Here is a 27,994-nt window from a genome sequence, read left to right on the forward strand (position 1 = left end):
AGGAAGCCACCGTCAGCATGCACACCGGTGGTCGCCGTCCGCCCGCTATTACACCTACACACACACACACACACACACACACACACACCCTCCACAGTGCTTCCATCAGTCAACAGTTATACCCATTTTTTTTTAATCACAAGCACTTATTCCCTCCCAATTGAATGCACACACACACACACACACACACACACACACATACACACATCTACCCCACCCCCTCCCACAGGCACAGTAGAGAGGTTCATTAATCACTTACAAACTGACGGACGGGCGGGACCACCTTAAAGAATTACAGATGAAAGTAAGTGAGCCAGTGCTGATGTTGAGACTGAGGCACTGGGTTACATTACTCATCTTAACTTATCTGCTGCTCATTTACACACACACACACACACACACACACACAAAACACACACACACACACACACACACACACACACACACACACACACACACACACACACACACACACACTGTATAAGTATACTGGCATGCATTTCTTGCACGAGCGGCTTCATGTTTGTGTTGTGGTATTTGGGGGTCGGTGGTTGGCGCGAGGGTTACACATACACGGCAACACGAGGGAGGGAGGGTCATTAGCACACCGAGTTGGACACACAAAGGGAGCGTATGGACACTAGTGAGGCAAGGAACGGGTATTATGCATCTAACACACATATGGAGAAAGGCACATCATTAGAAATTATAAGCGCAACAGGACAAAGGACAAAGATTAGGTGACTAGAGGACGCAGGACAAAGATCGGGGAGATCACAAAGTAGAAGCAAAGATTAGGGTGACTATAGAGCACTAAACAGATTAGAGGGACTAAGAGGTACAGAGTATAGATCAGAGGGATATGGGCACAGGGTGAAGACACACAGATTTAAGTAACTCAAGGACAGATGCTACGAAGGTTAGGGTAAACAAAACATTCCAAGGTTGGGGTGAGTCATGCACAGGCTAAAACACTTGAGGTAAACCGACCAAAGGCAAAGGTAAAGTGACACAAAGACAAATGAAGTAAAGTGAACAGAGCCATCAATCAATCAATCAATGGCGGTATAAAAAAAGCAGGTAGAGAATAGAACACACTTGCACAAGTTAGGGTGACTCAGTGGAGCAGGAAGAAAGATGGTCAGTAAAAGTGATATGTAAGTCAATTTGAAGGAAGACTTGCTAAAAAGAATATATATATATATATATATATATATATATATATATATATATATATATATATATATATATATATATATATATATATATATATATATACATATATATATATATATATATATATATATATATATATATATATATATATATATATATATATATATATATATATATATATATATATATATATATATATATATATATATATATATATATATATATATATATATATATATATATATATATATATATATATATATATATATATATATATATATTTTAACATGCATTAGAGGTATGGTAAACAAAAGACTGAGATGAATGTTTGAATAAAGGAGACAAGATGCAGATATTTATGAATAATGGAGTTTAGGGGAAATATCAAGATCTAAAAAGAATATCAATAGCTTTTTAACATGCATACGAGACGAAGAGATACATGCCTAAATAAAAATAAATTATAAAGATGCAAATGAATAATGAGTTTGAAATCGATATTAAGCGATGTGCATGATGGTTATGGAGGCAGAGATCCAAAAAGAATATCTGCCTTGTGAGCTTTCTAGCATGCATAAAATATGAGGGAATAAGTAACTGAGGTCTAGAATAATATGCTAATAATGAACACAGAGGCAGTTAGGGGACACACAAAGGAATGATTTTTTTTTATAACATGCATAGCAAAAAAAGACAGAGTTGAGATTTGGGTCTCCACAAAGCAGACATGGACACACGGACGAGTAAGATAAAGGCACAGGAAAGCGAGAAGAATATCCATCTGGTTGGATTTTTACCATGCATAAAACATGAAAAGACACAAAAGGGTTAAGAGGCAGTTATGGACAGTTAGGAGAAAGGAACAGTGTGTAGCGTTTGGTGGTTGTGTCTCTCACGGTTTGTCTGTCACCTGTAAGACTGCCCTGACTCAGGCTCTCAGGGACTCCAGGAACACTCACTGGCCGTCTTGACGTCTTGAGGGCTCGAGGGGTGAAGTCAGGAAGCACAAAGAAAATCGGAAACGGAAAATGGGCAAGGAAAAACGGGGATGCTTCGTGCAGCAGAAAGTGGAACACGATGCAGTGAAACTTGGGCTGAGGGAGTGGTAAGAGAGAGATGAGATCACGGGCAGTGGGATGAGGGGGAGAGGGTGGAGGGGAGAGGGAAGGGGAATATCATATAATCGGGGAAAAATATCTGGGAACATAAAAGAAGGAATAATATGAGGACAGAAGTTTCATAATCTATAGAATGTGAATGAATGAATAAATAAATAAATAAATAGGCAAATAAATATCCATCTATTTTACTGACTGACTGGTTGTTTTCCTTGTTTAACTTTTGAGCTTAACGCTTGCAAATCACCTTCGATATAAATTGCATTTTCGTAATCGTTTAGTTGCTGATTGACCTGCAGTGGTCAGATGATGCATTCCTTCTCATGACTAGTGTCCCGAGTGGTGAAATACTTTTTTGTGTGATCCTCAGGCGGAAAGGAGGGAGGTGACTCACTCGCCAGCCGACACACCCATTGATTCATGCCACGCTAACAGCTAGGGCTATCGAGGGCACGGGATGAGCAAACACATCACACACGAATGCTACAAAATGCTACTATCAAGGATCTACGAGAACACTCCGTTTCTAAAGACATCGAATGATCAGGAGACTCACAACATTGAAGCTTCACCAAATAACTTTAATTACTTGCGGGAAAGGGGTTTCGATGTCTTTAAAAGCTCTAAAATATTCATTCATCAGTCCAGCCAGTTAGCTCGTCATAAAGGCCACTCCCCTGAGTCTTGAGGGCGGTGACTAAAGGCTTCTTTAAGGTCTTACAGAAGTGGTGATAGAGTCAGAAAATCATGTGTGGTGAGGTAAAAAAAAACGTTAGGAAATCAAAAATATAGCATGATTCTGAAGACTCTGAATGGTCATTATGCAATCACTCCGCCTCTATCCTTAGTCTCATGTGTTATACTCCTCGCTTTATCGGCGCGCTATACGCAGTGATATGAAATACTTTTGTGTCATATTTACGGGTGAGCGGTTACCCTGTAGGTTTATGACAGGCACAGCCTCCGTGGTTTAAGATACTGACTCGGCGGCGTTGAATTACAATCCGATATGTTACGTCAGGGAGTTTCTTAGTTTAGATTATTTTTTTTCTATTCACCACTTGCGTCTTCATATTATAGTTAAGGGACAAAATATTCGTTCCTCAACTATGACAAGAAGGCGCAAATAGTGTTTTCAGAGGCGCAAAGTGACAACATAAATTCCTTTAGAACATAACAAAGCCCAAACCCCGAGGTGGAGGGAGGTAGTGGCCGCTATGGATGAGCAACTGCAGGTCTACTCGTACCAATCACCTCACGAGAGTCTACAATGCGGCACAGACTGAACCGAGCACGAGGCATTCAGAAAGAGCTTACCTGGGTAGCACTCGACGTGGGGGTCTCCCGTCCACGTGGCGTCGCTGCACCGACACCCGTAGCTCCCATCACGTTCCCGCACGCACTTGGCCGCGAGTCCGCATCCGTCCTGGCGACAATCACCCGCGCCTGGACCCGGGGAGGGGAGAGAGGAGGCGGTGGTGGTGGCGGCAAAAGTGTTGCTTTCAAGGCTTATAACTTAACGCCCGGGAACACATTGTTTAAAGTTCAAGGTGATGGTGGTGGTAGCGATGAAGCCGATGATGATGCGTTAAATACATAACTTACAGTTTAACCTCCCTCCCCCACTGGTAGACATTGTTCAGAGTATATATCATCACCAAAATATTGCTTACATTATCAGACGTTGGGACCTGACTTGGAGATGTAAAGATTGAATATTTTCCCCAATTTTTATGTTTTGTCAAATAGTGTGGTTATTATTAAAGTCTGGATGGAGAATGCAGAGACAAGAACACTTACATTTGACGTGTGGGTCACCAGTGGGAAGATGATCCGGGCAGTAACACTCGGCTTCGGTGCGAGAAACAGTTCGACATTTGGCATTGATGCCACAGCTGACCCGTTGACAGGGCTCCACCTGGTCCTGCAAGCACATGCAGCCTTCTTGCTTGTACGGGTCCCCTTCACAGCCAGTGTCGCAGGAGCATAGGTAGCTGCCGACGGTGTTGATGCACTGGGCGTTAGGGCCACAAGGGTTATTGAGGCACTCGTTTATCTCCTTCTTACACTCTACCACCGGGTTCCCGAAGAAACCTGGGGGACAAGAACACTTCGATTCTCGGTTGGACACTGTGCAGCGCGCGTTGGTGCCGCACGGATTGTCACTGCATGGGTTCTTGCACTCACGGTTAACACATTTTTGGTCGCGATCGCACTCCTGGTCCGTTCTACACTCGTATTCTTCACAACTGACTTTGGGGTCCCCATGGTAGCCGTCCTTACAGAAGCAAAGTGGCCGGTGGCTGGATACCCGGCAACGAGTGTTGGTGCCGCAGGGGTCTGCTTGACAGGGGTCCTCGCACTTGTTGTTATAACAACCCTTGCTGGTGGGACAGTCAGAATCATCGCGGCAGCCAGCTACGCACAGGTCATCGCGACACAGGAACCCGTCAGAACAGTCACTGTGCTCGGAACACCGGGCACGGCAGTAGCTGTCGCTGCAAGTCTCTCCACAGTTGCACTGGGAGGAGTCGCTGCAGGCCTTGACACAGAGGCCACTCTGACATGAGCCACGGAAGCCACAGTCGGTGTTGGAGGAGCAGCGCCGCATTGGGGTAATGCACGCCACCAGAGGGTCACCCACAGTGTTGGAAGCACATCTGCACTGGGCCTGGTGGTTTACCACCTCACACTCAGCACACTTGCCACATGCCACGTCCCCTTGGCACGGGTCGCGGCACTGCCTGTTGATACAGGACTGTTGTGGGGAGCATCTGGAGTCTGAGCGGCAGCCAAGTATACATAACCGACCCTGGCAGATGTTGCCTTCACCACACTGAGAATCAGAGTTACAGATCTCTTTACAGACCCCGCCAACGCAGCGCTCATTGTCGAAGCAACCCTGGTCGTTAGAGCAGAGTGGGCGGCAGGTTCCGGAGAAGCATGTCATTCCTTTGGGGCAGTCAGGGTCGTTGGAACAGGACGTAGGCGGTAGGCGACAGTTAGTATAGGGATCACCAACCAAGTTGTCTGGGCAAGAACATTTAGCTCTGTGTCCTTCAGCTGTGCACTTGGCATTGCCGCCACAGGCTGTGGGCGAGGTGCACGGGTCCACACACTTGTTGTTAACGCACGCCTGGCTGGAGGGACACTCAACCTCTGAGCGACAGCCGATGGTGCACATGAGCTGCCTACAGATCTCTCCAGAACGACAGTCATCGTCACGGCGGCAGGTAGGGCGGCACACAGACCCGTCACACTGCTCTGTGTCCAAACAGTTGGATGAGGAAGAACAGATGTGCATGCAGGTGCCCAATGTGCACACAAAGCCTGGTTGACAGTCAGAATTGATGTTACAAGAAGTGGGCTTCCGAGAACACGCGACGTTAGGTGTTGGGTTGGGGATGAAGCCATCTGGGCAAGAACACTGAGCCCGGTGGTTGCTGATGGAGCAAAGGGCGTAGGGGCCACACACAGAGGAGGAGCTACAAGGGTTGGAGCAGCGATTGTTGACGCATGCCTCATTGCTGGTACAGTCCTCGTTGGCCCGACAGCCGATCGTGCAAATGTTGCTCAGACAAATGTGCCCCAGGAAACAGTCGTTGTCAAGACGACAAGTTACTGCAGAGAAAGACAAAAGAGGTGTCAGTTATGAATAAAGTTCATTATAGTGCAACTTGTGCTTCACAGAAAAATATAAATGGGTCTGGATCATGGAAAAGGTTACTTACACATGCAGGAGCCGCGGATGCACTTTTCGTTTCGGGCACAGTCGTTGTCTCCTCTGCAGCCAAGGTTACACACACCATTCTTACACGTGAAGCCCGATGAACAGTCCCTATCCTTTTGGCAAGCAGATGGCACCCTGTAGCACTCCATCTCAGCTTTTCCGGTGAAGTCAGGTGGGCAGGAGCACTCTTTCTTGTGGTTGACCATCTTGCAAATGGCGCTGACGCCGCACGGCTGCTCTTCTCCACACAGGTTGGTGCACTGACCACGCAGACACGCCTCCGTCAGCCCACACTCCGAGTCACTCTGGCACGGTGCTGCACACGGAGGACAGATCCACTATCAACATGGGTTATTATCGATTCATTATTATTCATGATAACCTCTCAAAATATATATATATATATATATATATATATATATATATATATATATATATATATATATATATATATATATATATATATATATATATATATTTGTGTGTGTGTGTGTGTGTGTGTGTGTGTGTGTGTGTGTGTGTGTGTGTGTGTGTGTGTGTGTCAGAGGGCTGCGGGCCCTCCAGATTAGCGGATCTTCTGTGTCACCAGGAGGTGACCTCAAAACGTTTCCAACACACCGTTCCCGGATACTTACCGTTCTGGGTCTGGTCGTCGCCAATAGTCACTACCTGCCCCAGACTTTAACCACACTTTGTATGGAACATTTAATCATCGAATCTAAGATTAACTCTAACAATTGATATGAAGACTTGCATTACATGTCAACAAAGGACGCACCGTTGGCAGCAGTCACGAAGTGTCCGCCATTTTCTTTTTTCGAATCCAGGTGTTTAAACGTATCATGAAATGAGAATTGTTTACTAATGAATGTTTTTTTCTATAAAAATTAGGTGATAAACGGGTAATAAAAACGATCATAACCACAAAACTCCAGGCAGTATCAGCTGCTGGTGCTCAGCTGATACACGCAAACAAACAGGTGACGTGTTGGCGGGGGCGAGGCAGCGATCGCTATTTTCTTTTTGGCAATGGTGACTGTATTATGCCTCCTCTTTCTCTCCGTAGAGGATGGTGTAGTAGGAGCCATTACGATGGGAGAATGGTTAAAACTAAGCGAATCCGGGAGCTAGAGTAACGCACGGCCAGGCGGGTGAACACGCGGTGAACGGCCGGACCTCAGGAGTGTCGGGGTTGGTGCTGCATTTGATGGTTCGGTGCTCCGTTTTCATCCATTTCCGGTATTTTTTTGATTTTTCTCCCATTTTTTCTCAATGTTACCCAAAAATAGCTAAAATTGACTCTCGGCTGAAAATTTCAAACCATAAGGATTTCCGAAGTACTGGGAACCGGATTATTGGATGATATATATATATATATATATATATATATATATATATATATATATATATATATATATATATATATATATATATATATATATATATATTTTTTTTTTTGTAAATATAAACCTTGTCATTCGGCGAATGGTAGAACAATGGAGGTTTGTACTTACGCCTGCACAGTCCTCCATCACAGATGGTGGTTGGTGGACAGTCTGTGTTGGCCCGGCACCGCACTTCCTTCGGGCGACAGCCAGTCACTCGGTCAGTAGGGTCACCCTCGTAGCCTTGAATACACGTGCACACGGCTCGGTGGTCAGCAGCGCCGCACTCCGCATTAAGGCCGCACTGGGATTCCTCGCAAACGTCTTTGCACTTGGGCACGTTGTCCTCCTCCCCACAGAAAGCATTCACGGGGCAGTCATCATCCTCCAGGCAGTCAACGGGCTGCTTGCATCCCTCCGTATAGGCATCGCCTACGGTGCCCGGTGGACACAGGCACTTGTAGTTACCTCGGAAGTTGTTGCAGCTTGCACCAGGACCACACGGCTTTTCGGCACAGAAATCGATGGGCTGACATCCCTTCAGAGGGTCTCCTTGGAAGCCATCACGACAGAAGCACACAGCCTTGTGACCCTCAGAGACGCAGAGAGCGTTCTCTCCACACAGGTTGTTTACACGACATGCGGCTGAAATCAGGAAGAAAATCCTAAAGTATATCCTGTTTTCAAATAAATGGAGTATTTGTGTTTTTTGATTATATAAATACATTCAGGAATTGCAATAAGAAAACTATCATGTGTGTGTCGAGAAACATTAGAGACGCACCTTTGCACGCGTAATTATCACAGCGATCTGTCTGAGGGCACTCCTCGTCCTCCTCACATTCGATCTTCTGGCAGCCAACCCGGTCGTCTTGAGGATCACCAAAGTAGCCCTGTGGGGAGACGAAAAGTTTTCACACACACACACACACACACACATATACACACACACACACACACACACACACACACACACACACACACAAGCGTGCGTACTCATTGCCTAAACAGATTCCTTCCTGAAGAAACTCTTACAAATTTTGTTCTAAACCTAAAGTTCCGTGACTTCAACAGCAGTTTTAGTTTTAGGTAATGAGTGAAGCTGTGGAAAAGGAGGAGGAGGAATAGGAAATGAAAGAAGAGTGGAACAGGAAGAGGAGGCTTAAGACGAAGAGAAGGAGGAAGAGGGGAGGAGGAGGCTAAAATATGATGAAAAAGACATCAGAAAATTATTAAAGAGAAAAGAGAAGCGGATGACAAAAATGAGATAAAAAGAAGTAAATCAGTTATTGAGAGAGAGAGAGAGAGAGAGAGAGAGAGAGAGAGAGAGAGAGAGAGAGAGAGAGAGAGAGAGAGAGAGAGAGAGAGAGAGAGAGAGAGAGAGAGAGCAAGGGGAAAGTTAACTATAGTCTGTTCACTTAAGCTAGATTCCTGGCGCCTAATCAGGTTGGTAGGCTAACACTCATGTCGGACCACATCTTGCATGCTCGAGTGAGACATGCTTCATTATTATATGCCATAGCTCAACTCATATACGAGCTAGCCAGTTTTGGTTGACACCATCAGACTCAGCAGTGACTGGAGAATCAAGATGTATTGTAAAAACTCGACAAAACAAAAAAGAAAATGGTATTACGATGAGTTGAACTGTGAAGATGTTAAAAAAATGTTTATAACATGTTTTAATTATGGTCGCTATTTCAATTAGTTGTTCATTGACTACAGAAATATATTATTACGTTACGTAGGAAAATCTCTCATGAACACGATAGTGTGATCAGAATGCAGATAAAGCTCCACATATTGAAAACACAGGGTTGTTTATAGCAACATGTCACTCGCCGCAACCATCACGACGCGCGCGACACTAATTTTTTCAACATCATCATACAGCGTGTCTCGCGCGCCGTGATGGTTGGGGCGAGTGAAATGTTGCTATAAATAACTCTGTGTTTTCAATACGTAGAACTTTAACTTCATTCTGATCACACTATCGTGTTCACGAGAGATTTTCCTATGTAATGTAATAATATATTTCTGCATGTCTCACTCGAGCATGCAAGATGTGGTCCGACATGAGTGTTAGCGAGAGAGCGGAACAGCCAATCAGCTGCAAGCTTACCAACCTGCCTAGGCGCCAGGAATCTAGCTTAAATGAACAGACTATAGTGACGAAATAAATTAATTGAAACTACAATACAACTACAACTACATGAATACACTGTCTGGCATCCTTTGTTGCGTTTCTACCCGTATGAGTGGCTATTTTTCATACTCTTCTGCCAAAACAAGTCGTATCGGTAGGAAAATGCCAAAAGATGCCACCTTCAGTTACTGCCCCCCCCCCCCCCACACACACACACACACGTCCCACACACACACTCACCCCCACCCATCACCCCCACCAAAAGATGCCAGAAAACTCGCTGATGTAAGCTGGCTCACCTGAGGACACTGGCACACCGGCTGATGTTTGATGGCGACACACTCGGCATTGCGGCCACACAGCACGAGTCCGTCACACGCCGCCTTGCACTCGGCCTGGCCCACGGCGTTGGTGCGACACTGCTGACTACTCTCACACTCCTCGTTCTGGCGGCACTTCACCTCTACCACGCACAAACCGTTCTGGCAAACCTACAGGACAAGACCCAACGCACAAGGAATTACCAAATGAAGAAATTCAAATGAATATATTTTATGCATTATCTTGTGATAAAATATGATTATCTATCTGGTAGCCAAAGTGTGTGAGTGAGATTATGTGAATGTTGCATTGAGCTTACCTGGAGCGAGGGACACTCGGCGTTGTTCCTACAGGTCGGTACACACGATCCCTCGATGCACACTTGGCCAGAGAGACACCCGCGGTTGCTGGTGCACGAGGCTGCCAAAGTGAAGTGAAAGGTTGAGTAACGTTATTATGGAAGCCATGTGGGTAATAAACAATGCTGATATGTTGATTTCCTTATTAGAAAAAAATAGCAATTTATTATTTTAGTACTGATTTCAAGGGCGTTCCAACAGTGTATATACATAAATACGTACGTCAGTACTTCGCAGCAAATGAACAATGCTATACTGATCATATCCATATATACGTGAAATAAAGAATAAGAAAACTATGAAGCTGATTCCACTGCTTCCAACCCTCGCAATCGATGATGAAAAAGTCATCAATGGTCCAATTAGAGATTATTGCAAGTCAAGCTGAACAACTATTACAGTGGTACTTACGGACGCAGACTCCCCCGTTGCACTGCTCCCCTGACGGACAGTCAGTCTCCACGGTGCAGTAAGTGATGGTGGTACAGCCAAGGTTGGGGTCTCCAGTAAAGCCTGCCTCGCAGTAGCACTGGTGTAGGTGAGCGCGTGGTTTGCAGGCAGCATTCTTGCCGCACACACCGGGTATAGAGCATGGGTTGACACACTTGTTACCGATGCATGACTTGTCTGCTGCACAGTCACCATGACGCAGACACTCCAGGGCGATGCACTGGGTAAGGGGGTCACCTGTGGTGCGGGGTGGACAGGAGCATGTGGCTTCGTGGTTCACAACGCGACACGCTGCTCCCTTTCCACACGCGTCAGGGTTCCGGCAGGGATCAAAACAGTTATTGTTGACGCAGGAGGCTGAGTCAGGGCAGGATGAGTCATCGATGCATCCCCCAGGCGGACGGCAGCCACTCACCACTGGGTCACCCACCTGGCCCTCAGGACACACGCACAAGTAACTCCCTAGTGTGTTGCGACACAGTGCAGACTTGTGGCACGGAGAATCTCGGCACTCGTCCATGTCAATGCAAGCCCCTGCTGCATCCCTCTCAAAGCCTCGTTCACAGTAGCAGATGGCAGCGTGGTCCACAGTTTGACAGCGCCCAAACCCACAGTTTGTATTGTCACATGGATCTTAGGAGGAAACGAATTCTGTTAGTAGGGAACATCACTACAAAGCAATTTTACATGTCAAGTATGGGACTGTATCTTAATCAACCACTTTTCCAGTATTATAAAGAACATTTATGCAAAAAAGATATGATACTTACTGATGCATTTGTAGCGAAGACTGTCGCAAAGCTTGTTGCTGGAGCAGTCCTTGTCATGGATACACTCCCCTCGCACACAGCCCACCTTGAGATCATTGGGGTCGCCATAGTGACCGGGCTCGCACTCACAAAGAGGCTTGCGATCTATCACCTTACAGCGTGCATTATTGCCACAAACAGCCGAGGCACATGGGTCAATGCACTCCAGTATTCCTTGTTCTGTCTGCTCACATGCCTGGTCGCCTTGGCACGAGCTGTCATCAGTACAGGTGTCTGGCTTGACACAGCCCGGCGACACATATGGGTCCCCAACAGTGTTGGGAGGACAGGTACACTTGTAGGAGCCAAGAAGATTGATGCATGAGGCCGTCGAATGGCACGGGTTCTCCTGACACTCGTCTATATCAACACAACCGCTCACGCCAGGCAAGAAGCCTTTGTCACACATGCATTTCTTCGAGATGCAGACTTCGTGGAGGCGGCAATCAGTATTGCTGCGACAGCCTGATACACACGAGCCTTCAATACACACCTCTCCCGGTAGGCAGTTGCTGTCTCCAAAGCAAACTTTTTTGCATACTCCATCAGCACAACTTTCACCCTGTGCACATTGTGCATTTTGCTGGCAGACAGGGTGGCACTTTCCATAATCACAGACCAAGTTGGGGCCACACTCGTTGTTGGAGGTACAGGAAGTGGGAACACGGATGCAGCCTTGCTCGGGGGTAGGTATTGCCTTGAAGCCCACCGGACAAGTGCACCCCGCACGCTGGTGTTGAACTTGACACTCAGCGTTGGGCCCACACACGTTTTCCTTGGAGCAAGGGTCGGTACACTTGTTGTTAACACACCCCTGCTCAGGGGGACAATCACCGTTGCTGCGGCAGCCCAGCAGACACACTCCAACAGTGCAAACCTGTTCAGCAGGGCACTGTGAGGATGACACACAAGGCATCATGCACTTATTCCTGATGCAACGCTCGCCTTGGGCACACTCTGCATTGTCCCGACACACCACTCTGCACTGACCAGCAAGACACGCCCCATTCTGACACTGAGCATCACTGCTGCATGGGGACGTGACACGTACACACCCACGCTCGGGAGTTGGGTTTGGCTGGAAATTTATAGGGCAGGTACAAATCGGCTTCCTGTTGACAACATTACAGATAGCGTTGGGACCACAGGCTCCATCACATGGGGACGCACACCGGCCATTGAGACACACGCTGTCTAGTTGGCAATCATCGTTTCCGTTGGGGCACATACCCTTGGGGTGGCAGCCCGTGGTGTAGGGATCACCAACCATTCCAGTGGGACACTGACACTGGTGGGTGCCGCCTGAAGGGGAGCACCTAGCAGATGAGTGGCATGGGTTGGGGTCACACAGGTCTAAGACGCCGCAGGCAATGTCAGCCACTGGCTGTGGACGATAACCTGGTGGACACCTGCAGTTGTAGCGATGGTTTTCAGCAAGGCAGATAGCATTTTCCCCGCAAGCATCAAAACAGACATCATAACAAGTATAATCGAGTCTGTTGCACGCCTTGTCTGTGGGGCAGTCTTCATTTTTGAGGCAAACAACAGAGCTGCAGCCCTGCACAAGATCGTTGGGGTCCCCAGTGAATTTCCCAGGTGGACACTGGCACTGTGCCACGTGATTATTGGCTACACACACAGCGCCAGGGCCACAGCGTGTTGAGTCACACACAGCCACACACTTGCGCACATTGCCCTGAGCCTCGCAACGATGAGTTTGCGGACATTGGGCATCATTCTGGCACTGGTCGCGAGGCAGTGGGCGGCAGCCGCTGCGGTGACTAGGGTTACCAGTATAGCCTGGCTCACAATGACACACTCCTCGATGGTTGCTGGCGTGACACGTGGAATGCTGAGGACAGTTGAACTCACGACACACGTCCACACATTTTAAGACGCCCAACTCATCTGGCCGACAAGCGGCATTGGTGGCACAGTTGAGGTCGGTCTGGCAGTCTGGCACGGCAGGTTCTGTGTGTGGATGAAAGAGGAGTTAGTACTATTCATGTGACGAATATGCTACTAACGGTAAACAAAATGCCCAATTCTGCGTATGAAAATTAATGTAAAGAGGACAACAGAACTGTACTTACTCTGGCAGAGGTTGGTGACTGGGTTGTGCAGATAGCCGTCATCACAGCGGCACAGTGGACGATCTTCCTTCACGTAGCACACCTCGTTCTGGCCACACCTGTGGGTGAAGCAGGGGTCCACGCACGCACGCACTCCTTGAAGGTCCACCTGGCACACCTTGCCATCATCACACTCATCATCGTCGTCACAGTCATCCTCGCGTTCTGTGGCTGACTCACACCCTGAGGCTGGGTCGTAGGGGTTTCCATCATAACCTTCCTTGCAGAGACAGGCAGAGCGATGGTCCTGAGCCACGCAGATTGCATTGGGGCCACATTCTACCTTGTTGCACGCCTCCTCGCATGTCCGGCGTCTGTTACTTGAAAAGCAGATCTCGTCATCATCGCAGTCGAGGTCGTTGCTGCATTCTGAGGACTTGCAGCCATCATCACTGTCATTGGGGTCCCCATGGAAGCCTGGCAAGCAGATGCAGGAGCCACGGTCACACGCAGCATTGGGGCCACACACCACCCCAGAGCAAGGCGCCGGGGCGCAGGCTGCCGGGTCCATGAGGCATGGATCATCTTTCAAGTCAATCTCCATGCACATTTGGAATGGGTTGCCAGTAAAACCTTCTTGACAGCGACAGTCAAAGCTGCCCAGCGTGTTGAGGCAGACAGCATTCATGCCACAGGCATTGCCAATACACTCGTCCACGTCGACGCACTCAACGTATGGGTTTCCTTGATAGCCGACTGGGCACACACAGTCGACACGGTTCACACCCTGGCGGCACTGTGCACCACTGCCGCATTTGGTGGTGGAGCAGTTTGCCTTTTTCTCCTCTTCTGACTCGCATGACTTGTAGGGGTTGCCGCTGTAGCCACCGTTGCACACACAGCGGTTTGGCTCACCATACTCACAGTGGGCATTGCTGCCACACCCTGGGGTGCATAAGGGTGGTGTCACGGCTGAATGGAAGAAAAAAAAACATTATAAATTTAAAGGAAAAAGACAGTGAGTATCGTTGTACATATTGTCTACATTTAGATAAGAGATGTAATAACTTGTGGTTCCTATTTCACAAATCTTTCTTATCAGCAAAGAAAACTATGCAACAAAAAAAAAAAAAAAAAAAAAGTATTTTCATGATTATCAACGAAGAAGGTTGGCATCACCCTGCTTACTACTTACGTGGGACACAGAGCAGGTCAGGGTCACCCAGGAAGAAGGGAAGACACACGCACTTGTTTGTATTTTTGTCACACTTTGCCCCAACGCCACACACCACGCCCTCACAGCGCTCCTTGCAGCGGCCGTTGGCACACACCTGAGGGTCTTGGCAAGGGTTGGCAGCTGAGCACTGGTAAGGGATGCAAGCACCGCCAGGGAAGGGGTTGCCGTTGAAGCCATCCTCACACTTGCAGGTGGGTCCGTCACGAGTCACGATGCATGTCGAGCCGCGGCCGCAGAGGAAGCCCTCGCACATAGACACACAGTCCCCACTGGGGCCCTCGGCATACCCTGGATGGCAGCGGCACCAGGCGGCATGTTCTTCGGCCTCACAGTAAGCATTCTCGCCACAAGGGAGAGAGTCGCATGGGTTGACACAGCTGCCAGTGGGTGTGCAGGCAAGATCGCCGGGACAGTCAGTATCTTTTGTACATCCCTTCGCCTCCGTCCCAATGCAGGTGCCTAAAAATGGGTCTCCAACGGTGCCTGGAGGGCACTCGCATTTATAAGTTCCAATTTCGTTAATACAAATGGCATTCTGGCCGCACTTTTTCTCTTGGCATTCGTCGATATCCACACAGCCGGCTGGTCCCCTGTCGACGAAGCCCGGGAGACAGATGCACTGAGGTGGGTCAGAAGGTTCGCACTTGCTGTTTATGCCGCACGAAAAGGCCTCGCATGGACTTTTACACTTGGCATTGTCTTGGTTGTCTACGAAGTAAGGTGGAGGACAGATACACTTGCCAGGTTGGACGCACCGCTTGTTCTCCTCACAATCATTATCCCTCGTGCACTGGACGCGGGACACGAAACAGCCTGAGGTGAATGGATATCCGGAATAGCCGGGAGGACAACGGCATTCAAACCCGCCTACCAGGTTATAGCACTCAGCGTTGAGGGCACAGCGGGGACTTCCGTCAGGCTGGCGCACAGCACACTCATCCACATCTTGGCAGGAGCCGTCAGCCCGCGTGGTGAAGCCCTTGGGACATGCACAGTAGCTGAGGCCGCCTTGGATGGTGACACACTCTGCACCAGAGGGACACTTGTAGCCCAGTGAGCAGTTGGCCAACACACAGTTACCCTCCACGATGCGGTACGGCGGCAGACAGGTACATTCTAGAGTGTTGCAGCCTGTAAGGTTAAAATACCGGTTAGCTATCATCCATGACCGTAAATAAGGGTAACAGGTATAGCTGTGGCTGCAGCTACTGCTACAGTACTTCACCCAATTTTGCGAAAATTCGTTCGACATTGCGGGTCGCAAAATACACATTCGCAAAATGGAAACAATTAACCTTTTGCGAAAATTGAATATGATTGACATCTCGATGGCGGTAGCCCAGTTTTTAGCAATTTCCGTCATTTTTTCCCTTATTTATGTTCACATACATGTAGTTTCACATCTTATAATAAAGGAAATACTGAAAAGCATATCAACAAAGTATTTAGCGTCGGCGGTGCCGTAAGAAAGAAGGGTTTGCGCATTGTGCAGAAACAAGGACGCAGCGTCGGAAGTGAGGATGAAGCGGTCGCCATTTTCTTTTTCAACATTCTGGTTGGTCAAACGAACACAGCGTCGGCGGCGGGCAAGAAGTCCGATACTGAGGGAGCGTGAGAACGTTTGTGAGGACGCGGGAGAGACTGAACAATGCGGCGGAAAGGTGTACAGTGCCCGAACCGACGCCACAGGCTGTCGTCACATGCCGAGCGCTGTTTCTTTCCGCCGCATTGTTCAGTTCCTTCCGCGCCCTCACAAACGTTCTCACGCTCCCTCATTATCGGAGTTCTTGCCCGTCGCCGACGCTGTGTTTGTTTGACCATCCAGAATGTTGAAAAAAAAAAATGTCAATCGCTTCATCCCCACTGCCGGCACTGCGTCCTTGCTTGTCTACATGTATCAGCAGAGCAACAGACTGTAGTAATGATATTACTCGTTTGATTTCCTTTTTGATTTTTTTTTAGAAGAATGACACACATTCATTTATTAGCATAGTGGTAGTATGGTATAAAGCACAAAGTCGAAAAAGAACATGGCGGAGGCTTTATAACAGCTCCGACACAGAGCGGCCTGCGTCTAGACCCCGCCACCCCTCCCCATGAAAATTAGTGCGGACAACTCTTCTTTCTTAATTAAGGCGCCACCCGCAAAACTCGAGTAACATCGCAAAATATGTTTTTCGTCAAAATGGTATCTTTAGGGTCTCGGCCGCAAAATTGGAGGGAGTACTGCGCTATACTACTAAACCTCGTTATTACTATGAATTACTACTACTACAACAACAACAACAACAACAACAACAACAACAACAACAACAACAACAACTACTACTACTACTATTCCTACTATCAGCAGTTGAGCTGCAACAGTAAGTTGTACAACACTCACGTTCACACACGCTGAAGGGGTTGCCCTCGAAGCCTGGTGGACACTGGCAGTCATAAGAACCTGGGAGATTCTTGCAGTTAGCATTAAGTCCGCAGGCGTGGCGGTTGTCCACACATTCGTTGATGTCTTGGCAGCGTCCAGTGACCTGGTCGCGTGTGTAGCCTCGTCGACAAACACACACACTCTGAGCATCATCCTGCACACACTGCTCGCCGGTGGGACAAGGTTGTGTGGGACCACAGCCGGGGGGCTTTACTGCCCTGCAGCCTTCACGAGCCGGGTTCCCCTCAAAGCCCGAGGGACACTCGCACGTGAAAGCCCCTGGCTCATTGCGACACACGGCTCCCGCGCCACATGGATTGTTGGCACACTCATCAATGTCTGTGCATCCAAAAACACTGATTGGGTTGCCATTGAAGCCTTGGCTGCAGATGCATTTAGGCTGTCCGTTGATGAGCTTGCAGTCAGCATTAGGGCCACAGCGCACGTCTTCGCATGGATCTGTCAGAAATAGGAAACCAGATAGTTATCACACGAGACGACATTTGGTAGAGATACTTGTCAGCACAACCCTAGCATGGAGGTCTGGTTCTGTTGACACACGTATTGTTTACGGTAGAGGAGGTAGAAAAAAAAAAGTCCGCAACACGCTGCTCTTATGAAAAAGAAAAACGAATACAGATGACTAAAGAATGAGCACTTCTGGTAAGAGAGGTGTCTTGATACTCTCCTCTACAAAGTTTGTCACAGGAAGCAGGAAATGGTCACAAAGAAGGGGTGTTCCAGAGTCGTTAGTGGAAGGGATGAGTGAATGAAACAGGGTTGGCATAAAACCCCCCCCCCAAAAAAAAAAAAAAAAAAAACCACCAAAACCAAAAACCAAAAAACCCACTCAAAAAAAACCCAGCCAAAGTTTTTTTTTTAATATTTTACATAAAATTTAGTTTTATATCCTATTGATAAATAAGGTCCATATATGTACATGAAATAAAAAAAGTAAAATCCATAAAGATCTTCCCCAAAAATATAAGTAACATCAAACAGTTTTTTTCCTTCATCTTATTTGTTTGTGTTCTAGTTTTAGCTTTGACACACCTGACACATCATCACACCACCGCCACGCTACGACACGGTTTCACCAAGCCAAACCATACTCGGATACTCCACATAAACCCAGCCATATCACACAGTCACACCACAAATCGCACTTAAATTAGGCCATCTTACATCGTGACTATACATTGCCGCTATTGCAAATTGTTTCGCACACCACCACTTCGTACACATGAAAAAACAGTGTTTTCTATTTCATCAACCTTTTCCATTAAGAATAAGTCAGGGCTCAATCTTATACTTGCCAATGCCACACAGTTTGTGTAATTAATATATCAGTAAAGACAGTAGCCACAAAGAGACCAACCTGCCAAAAATTGGGGAGCGCGTACCCCCTGACAGACCCTTGGCGTACCCCAGGTCAAAAAAACCCTGGTCCAAGTTATAAAACACACACACACAGGAAACAACACTACTTTTCTTCTCTCTGACTCTATAATTTATACTAAATATATATTATGGTAATTACTAACCGCACCAGGGTGCCCCGCTAAGCACAACAATTAAATAGTGTGATCCTCTCACTCACGACAAGGAGAGACTGAGGAATTGAGGAGTGCTGAGTGACCCATATAGTCAAGCCTCACCCGTTCTTTTCCTGTACAGTACAAGTTAACAACCTGTATCAACAGGACCTAAACAAATGTCTATCCTTCAGATAACACTTCACACCTTTTGTTTTACTCTTGACTACTTTTTAATTGCTTATATAAATTGATCTAATATATATATATCATATATATATATATATATATATATATATATATATATATATATATATATATATATATATATATATATATATATATATATATATATATTTTTTTTTTCACACGAGGAATAAACAAAAAAATAATAAACCCCCAACCCCCCCCAAAAAAAGTTTTTTTTTTTTAAACTCGGGTTTCTTCCAACCCTGGAATGAAAATACTCACGTCTGCAGTCATCGCCGATGTTAGGGTCGGGACACATGCACTGCTTCATGAGGCACAGCGCATTGCCCGGGCAGTCGTTGTCCTTATCGCACTTCATTATGTCGAGGCACTGCGTGAAGGGATCAGGATCGGCAACGGTGTTGGGTGGGCAGACGCACGTGTAGGACCCCGGGGTGTTGGTGCACAGGGCTCCTACTCCGCACGTGCCAGGCCGCCGACACTCGTCCAGGTCTGAGGGAAGGAGGCGAGACGCTGTAGTCAAGAGGTGATTGAAATTGAGGGTGGAGGGAAGAGAAACGAACATGGGAAAAGACAGACGCTGGGCATGGTGCTAGAGTATTTATTGTCCATACTCTCTCTCTCTCTCTCTCTCTCTCTCTCTCTCTCTCTCTCTCTCTCTCTCTCACACACACACACACACACACACACACACATATTTTCTATTTTTTATTATATACATATGACTTTAGATGTAGGTTACAGGAGGAGTGTCACATGGAAACCATGCAGGCTTGGGACGGGGGCCGAGGAGGGAGGGGCACGCTTGGCGCTACTAACCACATTCCTGGAAGGGGTCTCCGCTGAGTGGGTTGGGGCAGGAACACGTGAAACTGCCCAGCGTGTTGGTGCACTTAGCGTTCTTGCCGCACGGGAACGGGCGGCCGAGACACTCGTTAACGTCTGAGCATGCGCCAGGCACACACAAACAAGAGGCAGCGAGGTTAGTAAAGCTTTGGATGGTGGATGCCTTCAAACTGTCGGCCATTCCACCAGGCCTGTTTTATGATTTGTTAGTTTTCATGCAACTCTCACACATCGCTTTAATGGGTTAGTTAGTTAATCAGGTTAGTGTGTTGTTGTTAGTTGTGGGGCGACGCGGCTGCTGACTGTGGTTTCGTGCATGAACATTTATAAACGTAAAATCCTTAAAATATGTTTTCAAGGTGAGCCTAAGAATTATTCACAAAACATAATGAAGCCCCAAGCAAAATATTTTAAAGGGTGTACGTAAAGGAACATTGAAGAGACGGCGCAGTGTCAAATACATGCATGGTTAGAAATTTAATGTCATCAAAGTATTTGGCAAACGTTCAGGAATTGTAATTAAATGTTGATTAATTTACAATGTTTCTCCAACTCAGACTGATATATTCTAATTTTCTTCCCTCAGTAAGCAGCTGCGACTCCACGGCACACTTTCTCAAACTACTTAGTCAACTAGAGGTTACTCATACACGGCTAAGCCACAGAGAACACTGGGGGGTTAAGAAGGCGGTCATGACGGATGAGAGGGAGCGAAGTTTGAAAAGGTGAGGAGGGGCATGGCTGACTGTCCTATTTTGAGTCAGCCAGGAAGGGGCGCTGCTTTGTAAGGAAGAGAGCGCAAGTGGTGAAAAACGGTAAGCATGGAAGCAGTTGAAAGTATGGAAATTCTTGGTGTTGCTGTTATTGCTGTAGATGTAGTAGTAGCAGCAAGAGTGGTAGTAGTAGTAGTAGTAGTAGTAGTAGTAGTAGTAGTAGAAATAGAAGTGGTTTTAGTGGTGGAAGTGGTAGCATTAGTATGAGTACGTAGTAAGCAGTTGTTGTTTGTAATATTAGCAACAGAATCAGCATGACTAGAAGCAGCGGTGGAAGTAATGACAGTGCCACAGAAAGCAGGAGGACTGGGGAGGCATGCTGGAACATAACTCACCGAGACACTTGGAGTTGGCGTTCCCGGTGAAGCCTGGAGGACACTGGCAGGTGAACGATCCCGGTGTGTTGGTACAGAGGGCGTTGTCGCCACACTGACCCGACGGCCTGTTCCCTGCTGAGCACTCGTTCACATCTGGAGGCAAGTACACAGGCCCATGAGTACGCAGGAACACACACACACACACACACACACACACACACACACACACACACACACACACACACACACACATAATTTTTCTGCGGTAAAGGAGGCAGTTGAAGCTTTGTGTTTGAGAGGCGGAAGAACAATATACTGGTCTGAATCAATGAAATGCCTCGTTACTCACCCACACAGCCGGCGGAGATGTCAGTCGGGTCGTAGGTCCAGCCAGGCTTACACATACACATGGCCTCTACACCGTCGGCTTTGCAGTAGGCGTTTGGACCACATTCGATGCCTTCACATGGAGCTGTTGAGTAGCAGAAGATGAGGAATGAGATAAAGATTGAGGAGAACGAAAAAATGACAACTTACTCGCGAACAGGATCCCAGAAAAGCAGGCCCATGGCAATATTATCTCAGGGAAAATTAAAAGATATATAGGGAAAAAAATATTCTTAAGATTTCATGTAGATGAAAAGTTACGTTCATACTTGTCTTGTCATGAATGCAGAGATTATGAAAACCAGGATATTTTTCTATGTAATTCACGTAATTGAATTAGCTAGCTTACATTGTCTTATAATACATTAATTATATGCTTGATCTTTATAAATTAAAGTAATCTAGCGGACAAACATCAATAATTCACTGGGGAGGAACAGAGAAGGCATTGCCATCCAGTGCCTCCTATGAATGCAAGTTTGCAAAAAAGGATGGTGATGAGACTGGAAGAAAATTAAAATGTAAATGAACTAAATATGGGAGCAGGTGGAGGGGAGGACGGTAAGCTGTGCAGGGGATAAGCAGAGGGACAAGAGCTATCATGGCTAGGGAAAAGTTGAGGAGTGTCACAAGTCTCACCTTTGCAGGCAGCCTCAGGCGGGTTGCCGAGGAAGCCAGCGTTGCAGGTACACTGGAAGCTGCCAGGGACATTTCGGCACTGTGCGTTAGGGCCACAGGGAGCCGTTTGGCATTCATCCTCGTCACGACACTCCGCTCCGACGGCCTTGAAGCCATCACGGCAGAAACACTGACCCTCCACACATTGAGCGTTGTTTACACAGTCGAAATTCGAATGACACAGGATGCTGACGCTGGCCTGCAAGGGATGAGGAGTAGCGGGTTTTAAGGGTTTTTACTACAATTACAACAGCATTAACTACTACTACTGCTACTACTACCATTACTACTACTTACTACTACTACTACTACTACTACGACTATTGCCACTGCTACTACAACTTCCTTTTTTAGGTGCTGCCTGTAGCACCAGCTCGTGCAGGCGAATTGTATTTATAGTAGGGCGGTGGCAGAGGCGAATTTTATTTATAGTGGCTGCCGTGATATATGACTCTTGCCTGGCCCATGCTGCCCCCTGGGGCTCATCATGAGTGAAGTCAGTGAAGTTAGGGTTGACTGAATATCTGGGCAGCCTGTGGGTAATCTTCCATCACTCGGCAATGGTTTGAAAAATCTGCGTGTTTTGATGGAACTCTAACCTAGGCCCACGGGCTCACCATGCCCACACGCTGACCACTCGGCCAGGTATTACTACTACTACTACTACTACTACTACTACTACTACTATGGCTTCGGCTACTAGCACTGCTACTACCATTACTATGACTACCACTACAGCTCCAGCATGGACAGCGAGGATAGAATGTAGTATTAGGTTTACAGGGGCTGCCCATTGCTACTTGCAGACTCCATAACTATGTTCTTAAGATGTACTGTAAGGATAAAGCCGGCGTCTGGACTCACCTGCTCACAAAGCACCTGAGGACTCGGCCGCGGCGTGAAGCCCTGGGGACACAGACAGGTGTAGCCAGGCTGGGCGTTCTGACACACCGCGTTGATCCCGCATGGCCGGTCATACGCCTGACACTCATCGATGTCTGTGAATTTATCATGCAACTAAGAAAGTGCGAACCCTGGTCTTCTCTCTCTCTCTCTCTCTCTCTCTCTCTCTCTCTCTCTCTCTCTCTCTCTCCCCTTCAAGAAACATGTTGCTTCTCTTTATGACACAAAGAAGCCAAATTAAAGCATATATATCACATGGGCAAGAAATATTTATGAAGGTACACATTAAAAAAATAAAAAAAATAACTTGAGGATAAGGATTAGTATTTTGGAAGTTCAAGCGTAGGGGGAGGAGGAAGAGGAGGAGGAGGAGGAGGAGGTGGAGGAGGAGACACTCACCAACACAGCCTACGTAGGGGTCTCCTGTAAAGTCTTGCCGGCACTGACATGAGTAGCTGCCCACGCTGTCCAGGCAGTCAGCGTTGGCACCGCAGGGGTTGTTGAGGCACTCGTCTACGTCTGGCAGGGGAAGAGGGGAGGTGGAGGTCAGCAGGCACTATATACATCATTGCTACCCTCAGGTCTGGCACTAGAGGTCTCTCATCCCCTCAAAATGCTCTAACCCCATTCCTACACCTTCCTATCGTCTCAAAAGAATTTCCTCTCCCTACAGAGATTTCTCCCATCAAACCATCATCCAATTATTGGCACTCCCTTCCAACAGCCTCCTACAGCCCCATACGTGTTGACTCTCCTTAAGAGACACAAAGAAACAATTTCGATACATGGATTTCATATTTGTGTTAATTGTTACTGTTAAATGTTAAAGAAACATACCCTGGATTAGTTGTCCCTCTTACCCTCCGCTACTCACCCCTCATCATCATTGGAGCGCCACCTCAATGACACGTTAAATGTCCATCTAATTATGGAAGACTTAGCCTAGAAAACTGTGATGAAAGTAAAGTAAACAAGGGTAGCCAATAAAGAGCATGAAGGAAACACCAAGCCATCTGGTCGTGGCCAACGCCGGGCTGGATCGGAAAAACGAGAAGGTAGCGACAGAGGGCAAAAGTCACTGATCATGGGCCACTGTTAGAGAGGAAAAGAAACAATGATGAGGTAAGCAGTGACGCTAAGTAAAAGTTCATGTGCACTTCACGTTTGCATCCTGCGAGAAGGTCAGGTGTATTGTTTTACATAGATGGTGGATGAAAGAGACATGGCGTGACCAAAGACTGGGAAAGAAAAGGAAAAGGAGGTATGAGAGAGAGAGAGAGAGAGAGAGAGAGAGAGAGAGAGAGAGAGAGAGAGAGAGAGAGAGAGAGAGAGAGAGAGAGAGAGAGAGATGGGGGGGGGGGGGCGTGACCAAAACGTCACATAGAGCCTGAGGAGGCGTAGGAGCGTAATGTCTGGTACGTACAAAGAGTTTCCTCACACAGGAGGAAGCGAGACAGCGAAATGGATTCAAAAGTTCAACAAGAAGCTCTCAGATATCACTGAAGACCAAAAGCTTCTGAGAAAAGTCTGCTGGGGTGCTTCCAGTAGTCGAGGGGGTTGAGATGCTTGGCAGAAACGAAGCACAAAAAGCAGGAATAGTACAAAATACTGTCAATAGGGATAATGTCACTGGTTTGGATCCGTCAAGAGCAAGGGCAGTCTTTGGTCCACTTTGTATGACAGGAAGGTTTGTCACTCTTAAGTGAACTATATTATACAGGGCATAGAAACAAAGAAAAGTGAATGAAGTAACTTGTCACTTGCTCAAAGCAGCTTATTTCTTGGTTACATCACGGGAAAAGGAAGTCTTTGGTTCATTTTGTATATTAGAGAGATTTCCTTACAGTGAACTATATGGCACAGGATAAAACAAAACAAGAAAGTGGGAAGAAAGGGGTGGGTGGATGTGCGGTAAGGCTTGAGTACTTGCTATGACATATAAGGCAAGGAGCCGTCAACAAAGGAACAAAAGATTAATGTGGTACAAATAATGCCTGTGTCTAATATTAATACGGAGGAAGGCGAGTCCAGTATTCAATAACAACAGTTATATTGTGTTTAGGTTTGAGTACTTTAGGGTGAAAGGTAAGGGGATCATCAACAAAGGAATACTGAGGTAATCTGCTTTCAGGAGATGAAGGAAGTCGAGTCTCAATGTCAATAACAGTAGGGATAAAAAATGCGAAAGGCTACGAAGGGTCACGCAGCGCTCTCTCTGGAGGCGTTGACAGGAGTCATTACGAGGCAGTACAGTGGTTCTCATCGGCGAGGACAGTGAAGGGAAGCATTGTCGAGGCACTGATGCGGGACTACTAACTGCTGCAGGTCTGCTCCCCGTCCCCTTCGAAGCCGGGTGGACAAAAGCACTTGAAGGAGCCGGGCACGTTGAGGCACTTGGCGTTGGGGCTGCACGTGGTGGCCAGCCCGCACTCGTTGATGTCGGAGCACGCCTGCTGAGGATTGCCCGTGAAGCCAGCAGGACACACACACTCGTAAGAGCCTTGGGTGTTCACACAGGTGGCCGAGGCGCCGCAAGGGAATGACCAGTTGGAGGCCAAGTCCAGCCCCGACGGGATCAGCGTTGTCACCTCCACCTCATTCTCCGCCGGGTCGACGCACTCGTTAATATCTTGTTAGTGAGGCATCGCAAGATTAGTGGGAGTGTAAGGCGGCCAAGAGCAATGTGACGCGAGGCCACACCTGGCTGGCTACTGGCAAGCATTAGTCACACGTTAACCTATCGTTATGTGCAGCACTTTAGGCTGCTGTGAGTCACTGCCCGGGAACAAAGTGTTTCTGGGCAGGGTGAGGGGCATTAGTGGGCTGTGGTGGGGGCCGCTGCGATGTTCAACAGTAACAACAACAGCAACACTCCCGCCACGCCAGTTATTATCGGGGTTCAGGGGAATGAGTATTAGCAAATAAACAGTGTTACCAAACGTCAAGGAAAATGATAAGTAATGTGCTTACCTTTGCAGGCGCCGTACATGTTGTAAGGGTCACCGACGAAGCCAGGCGGACAGGCGCACGTGAAGTTGTTGATGCCGTCCACGCACAACGCGTTGGCGGCACAGGGACTCCTTTCGCAGTCGTTGACGTCCTGTGCATCAACAACAACAACAGGTCAGTCAGTGGCCAGCCCTCGCCCAATCACGTGAGGCACTGCAGTGACGCATCACGCTCTCATTTGCGTCCCATAATTTTTCTACATACCTTTGTAGTTATTTGGGCCTCAAATTATAACTCTCTCTCTCTCTCTCTCTCTCTCTCTCTCTCTCTCTGGTAAAGGTTAATAAATCCCTTCATATTGAAAATAATTGATAAAAAATCTGTCTCCCCCTGTTATACACATTTTTCTCTCTATTCCTCTTTGCACACCTCTTCGCCTTTTCTCTTAGACACGACAAAGACATAACCACTGTATCAGTGTGACGGGCTGAGGGCTACCCTACCCCCCCCCCCCTGATTGAGCCCCCACCCACCTGGCAGCCGCTGCGTGAGTATGGGTCGCCCTGATAGCCGACAGGGCACTCACAGTCATGTCCTCCTTCACGATTGATGCACTTGGCGCTGGGCCCGCAGGTGTTAGAACGCTCGCACTCGTCCAAGTCAGCACACTGCAAGAAAATAGCGTCAGCAAGTGGTCGCATGATGCTTAGGGAGAAAAAAAATATAGGGAAAATGTCGTACACCCGAACGAATGTGTAATTTGACTTGACACTCACCCCAGTGTACGGGTTGCCGATGTAGCCTTCGGGACACGTGCAGGTGTAGTTGCCGAGCTGGTTGGTGCAGACAGCATTGCTGCCACACGCCCTGGGATTCGCACACTCGTCGATGTCTAAAACATGGCAGAGGTTAACAAGGGTGATGGTAATAAAGAGTTACGTACTTCTATAGCCAAACAAAATTTCTTATTTCCTGGTTTTCTATCTGCACTGAGCTCTACAATTTCTTTGTTGCCACTGTGACTTCAATCGTCCGTCTGTTATCAGTTATACACATGATTATGACCTGCCGGAGTCCACTTCATGTTCTTAATTATCCTTAGAGTATCTTCAATACCGCAGTAACGATATGATTACGGCTTTAGAGACTTTATGATCATCACAAGCTGTCATGGCTTCGGGAGACTCAGCGCGTGGCACTCTATATGTAAACCCAGCATTGCCAGGCCGAGGAGGGAGCAGCTGTAGACTTCCTTTACTGGCCATGGTGTGGAGGTTGAGGTCAACGTTGTGTGGGTGACGTATGCTAGGCTGGCCCTTCTCATTACACACACACACACACACACACACACGTTTCTCTACAACCTATCTGTACTTTCACCTTTCTATGGGTGTGACCTTCCGTGACCCGCCTCTCCCTGGCCACACTTTCCCTGTAGGTCACCAGCATTGTCACAGACGATTGGTGAGACACAGGGAGGTGTGAGTCAGGTGGGGTTGGGTTGGGTTAAGTCATGTTAGGTGAGACACTCTGATGGCCAAGAATGAAGTCGAAATAATTTGTGCATGCTTTATAGCGCGTAGAACTGATAACAGATGGACAGCCGAAGTAAGAGAGTGCCAGACCACGTTCAACTGTTGGAAAAGCCAGGACAAAGAACCATGGAGGAAGGTCTTGGTCGTGACGTGGACTTATTGTGGCTGATGCTGATGCTGATAATGGTGAATGGGGATACCGGGGGAACGGGAAGGGATATTCAGATGATTCGCAGAAGGGCAGGAGGGTGCGGGGAAGGGCTGAGGGAAACGATAGGAGGGAAAGGGAGGTGAGGGAAGATAAAACTCCATAAAGGTTTGGGAATAACGAATGTTTCTCCTTCGCTCTTGTCGCCTCCATTTTTGACCCTTTATCTGTCTGTCTGTCTGTTAGCCTGTCTGTCTGCTTACCCTTCTTTCCATCAGCTGTTTGTGTTCGTCTTAATGTCTGTCCGTGTGTCTCTCTCTCTCTCTCTCTCTCTCTCTCTCTCTCTCTCTCTCTCTCTCTCTCTCTCTCTCTCTCTCTCTCTCTCTCTCTCTCTCTCTCTCTGCAACATGTCCATCAACACCTAATCTGTACATCTAAAGACCTCCCTCACGTCCTCTTCATAAATATAGGCGAGTCTGTCT

The 27,994-nt window shown here is 47.3% G+C and overlaps 1 protein-coding gene across 4 annotated transcripts in view; it reads right to left on the reverse strand.

Moving 5' to 3' along the window:
- Window positions 1–27,994, reverse strand: part of LOC127007397 (uncharacterized) — a 236,880-nt gene that overhangs the window by 109,230 nt on the left and 99,656 nt on the right. For all 4 annotated transcript variants that reach the window (XM_050878330.1, XM_050878328.1, XM_050878332.1 and 1 more), the window contains exons 7-28: window positions 26,606–26,721; window positions 26,363–26,497; window positions 25,851–25,980; window positions 25,198–25,509; window positions 23,280–23,399; window positions 22,842–22,975; window positions 21,939–22,176; window positions 21,262–21,384; window positions 20,931–21,065; window positions 19,238–19,468; window positions 17,190–17,690; window positions 14,762–15,934; window positions 13,588–14,538; window positions 11,456–13,465; window positions 10,647–11,318; window positions 10,196–10,296; window positions 9,855–10,046; window positions 8,194–8,302; window positions 7,539–8,054; window positions 6,026–6,340; window positions 4,095–5,915; window positions 3,612–3,740 (exon numbers count right to left, since the gene is read on the reverse strand). In XM_050878330.1, the coding sequence (XP_050734287.1) occupies window positions 3,612–3,740; window positions 4,095–5,915; window positions 6,026–6,340; window positions 7,539–8,054; window positions 8,194–8,302; window positions 9,855–10,046; window positions 10,196–10,296; window positions 10,647–11,318; window positions 11,456–13,465; window positions 13,588–14,538; window positions 14,762–15,934; window positions 17,190–17,690; window positions 19,238–19,468; window positions 20,931–21,065; window positions 21,262–21,384; window positions 21,939–22,176; window positions 22,842–22,975; window positions 23,280–23,399; window positions 25,198–25,509; window positions 25,851–25,980; window positions 26,363–26,497; window positions 26,606–26,721 (10,164 nt within the window). The remainder of the gene's footprint in view (window positions 1–3,611; window positions 3,741–4,094; window positions 5,916–6,025; window positions 6,341–7,538; window positions 8,055–8,193; window positions 8,303–9,854; window positions 10,047–10,195; window positions 10,297–10,646; window positions 11,319–11,455; window positions 13,466–13,587; window positions 14,539–14,761; window positions 15,935–17,189; window positions 17,691–19,237; window positions 19,469–20,930; window positions 21,066–21,261; window positions 21,385–21,938; window positions 22,177–22,841; window positions 22,976–23,279; window positions 23,400–25,197; window positions 25,510–25,850; window positions 25,981–26,362; window positions 26,498–26,605; window positions 26,722–27,994) is intronic.

Source organism: Eriocheir sinensis, chromosome 35, assembly GCF_024679095.1.
Source record: "Eriocheir sinensis breed Jianghai 21 chromosome 35, ASM2467909v1, whole genome shotgun sequence".
In the NCBI taxonomy this organism is placed as follows: domain Eukaryota; kingdom Metazoa; phylum Arthropoda; class Malacostraca; order Decapoda; family Varunidae; genus Eriocheir; species Eriocheir sinensis.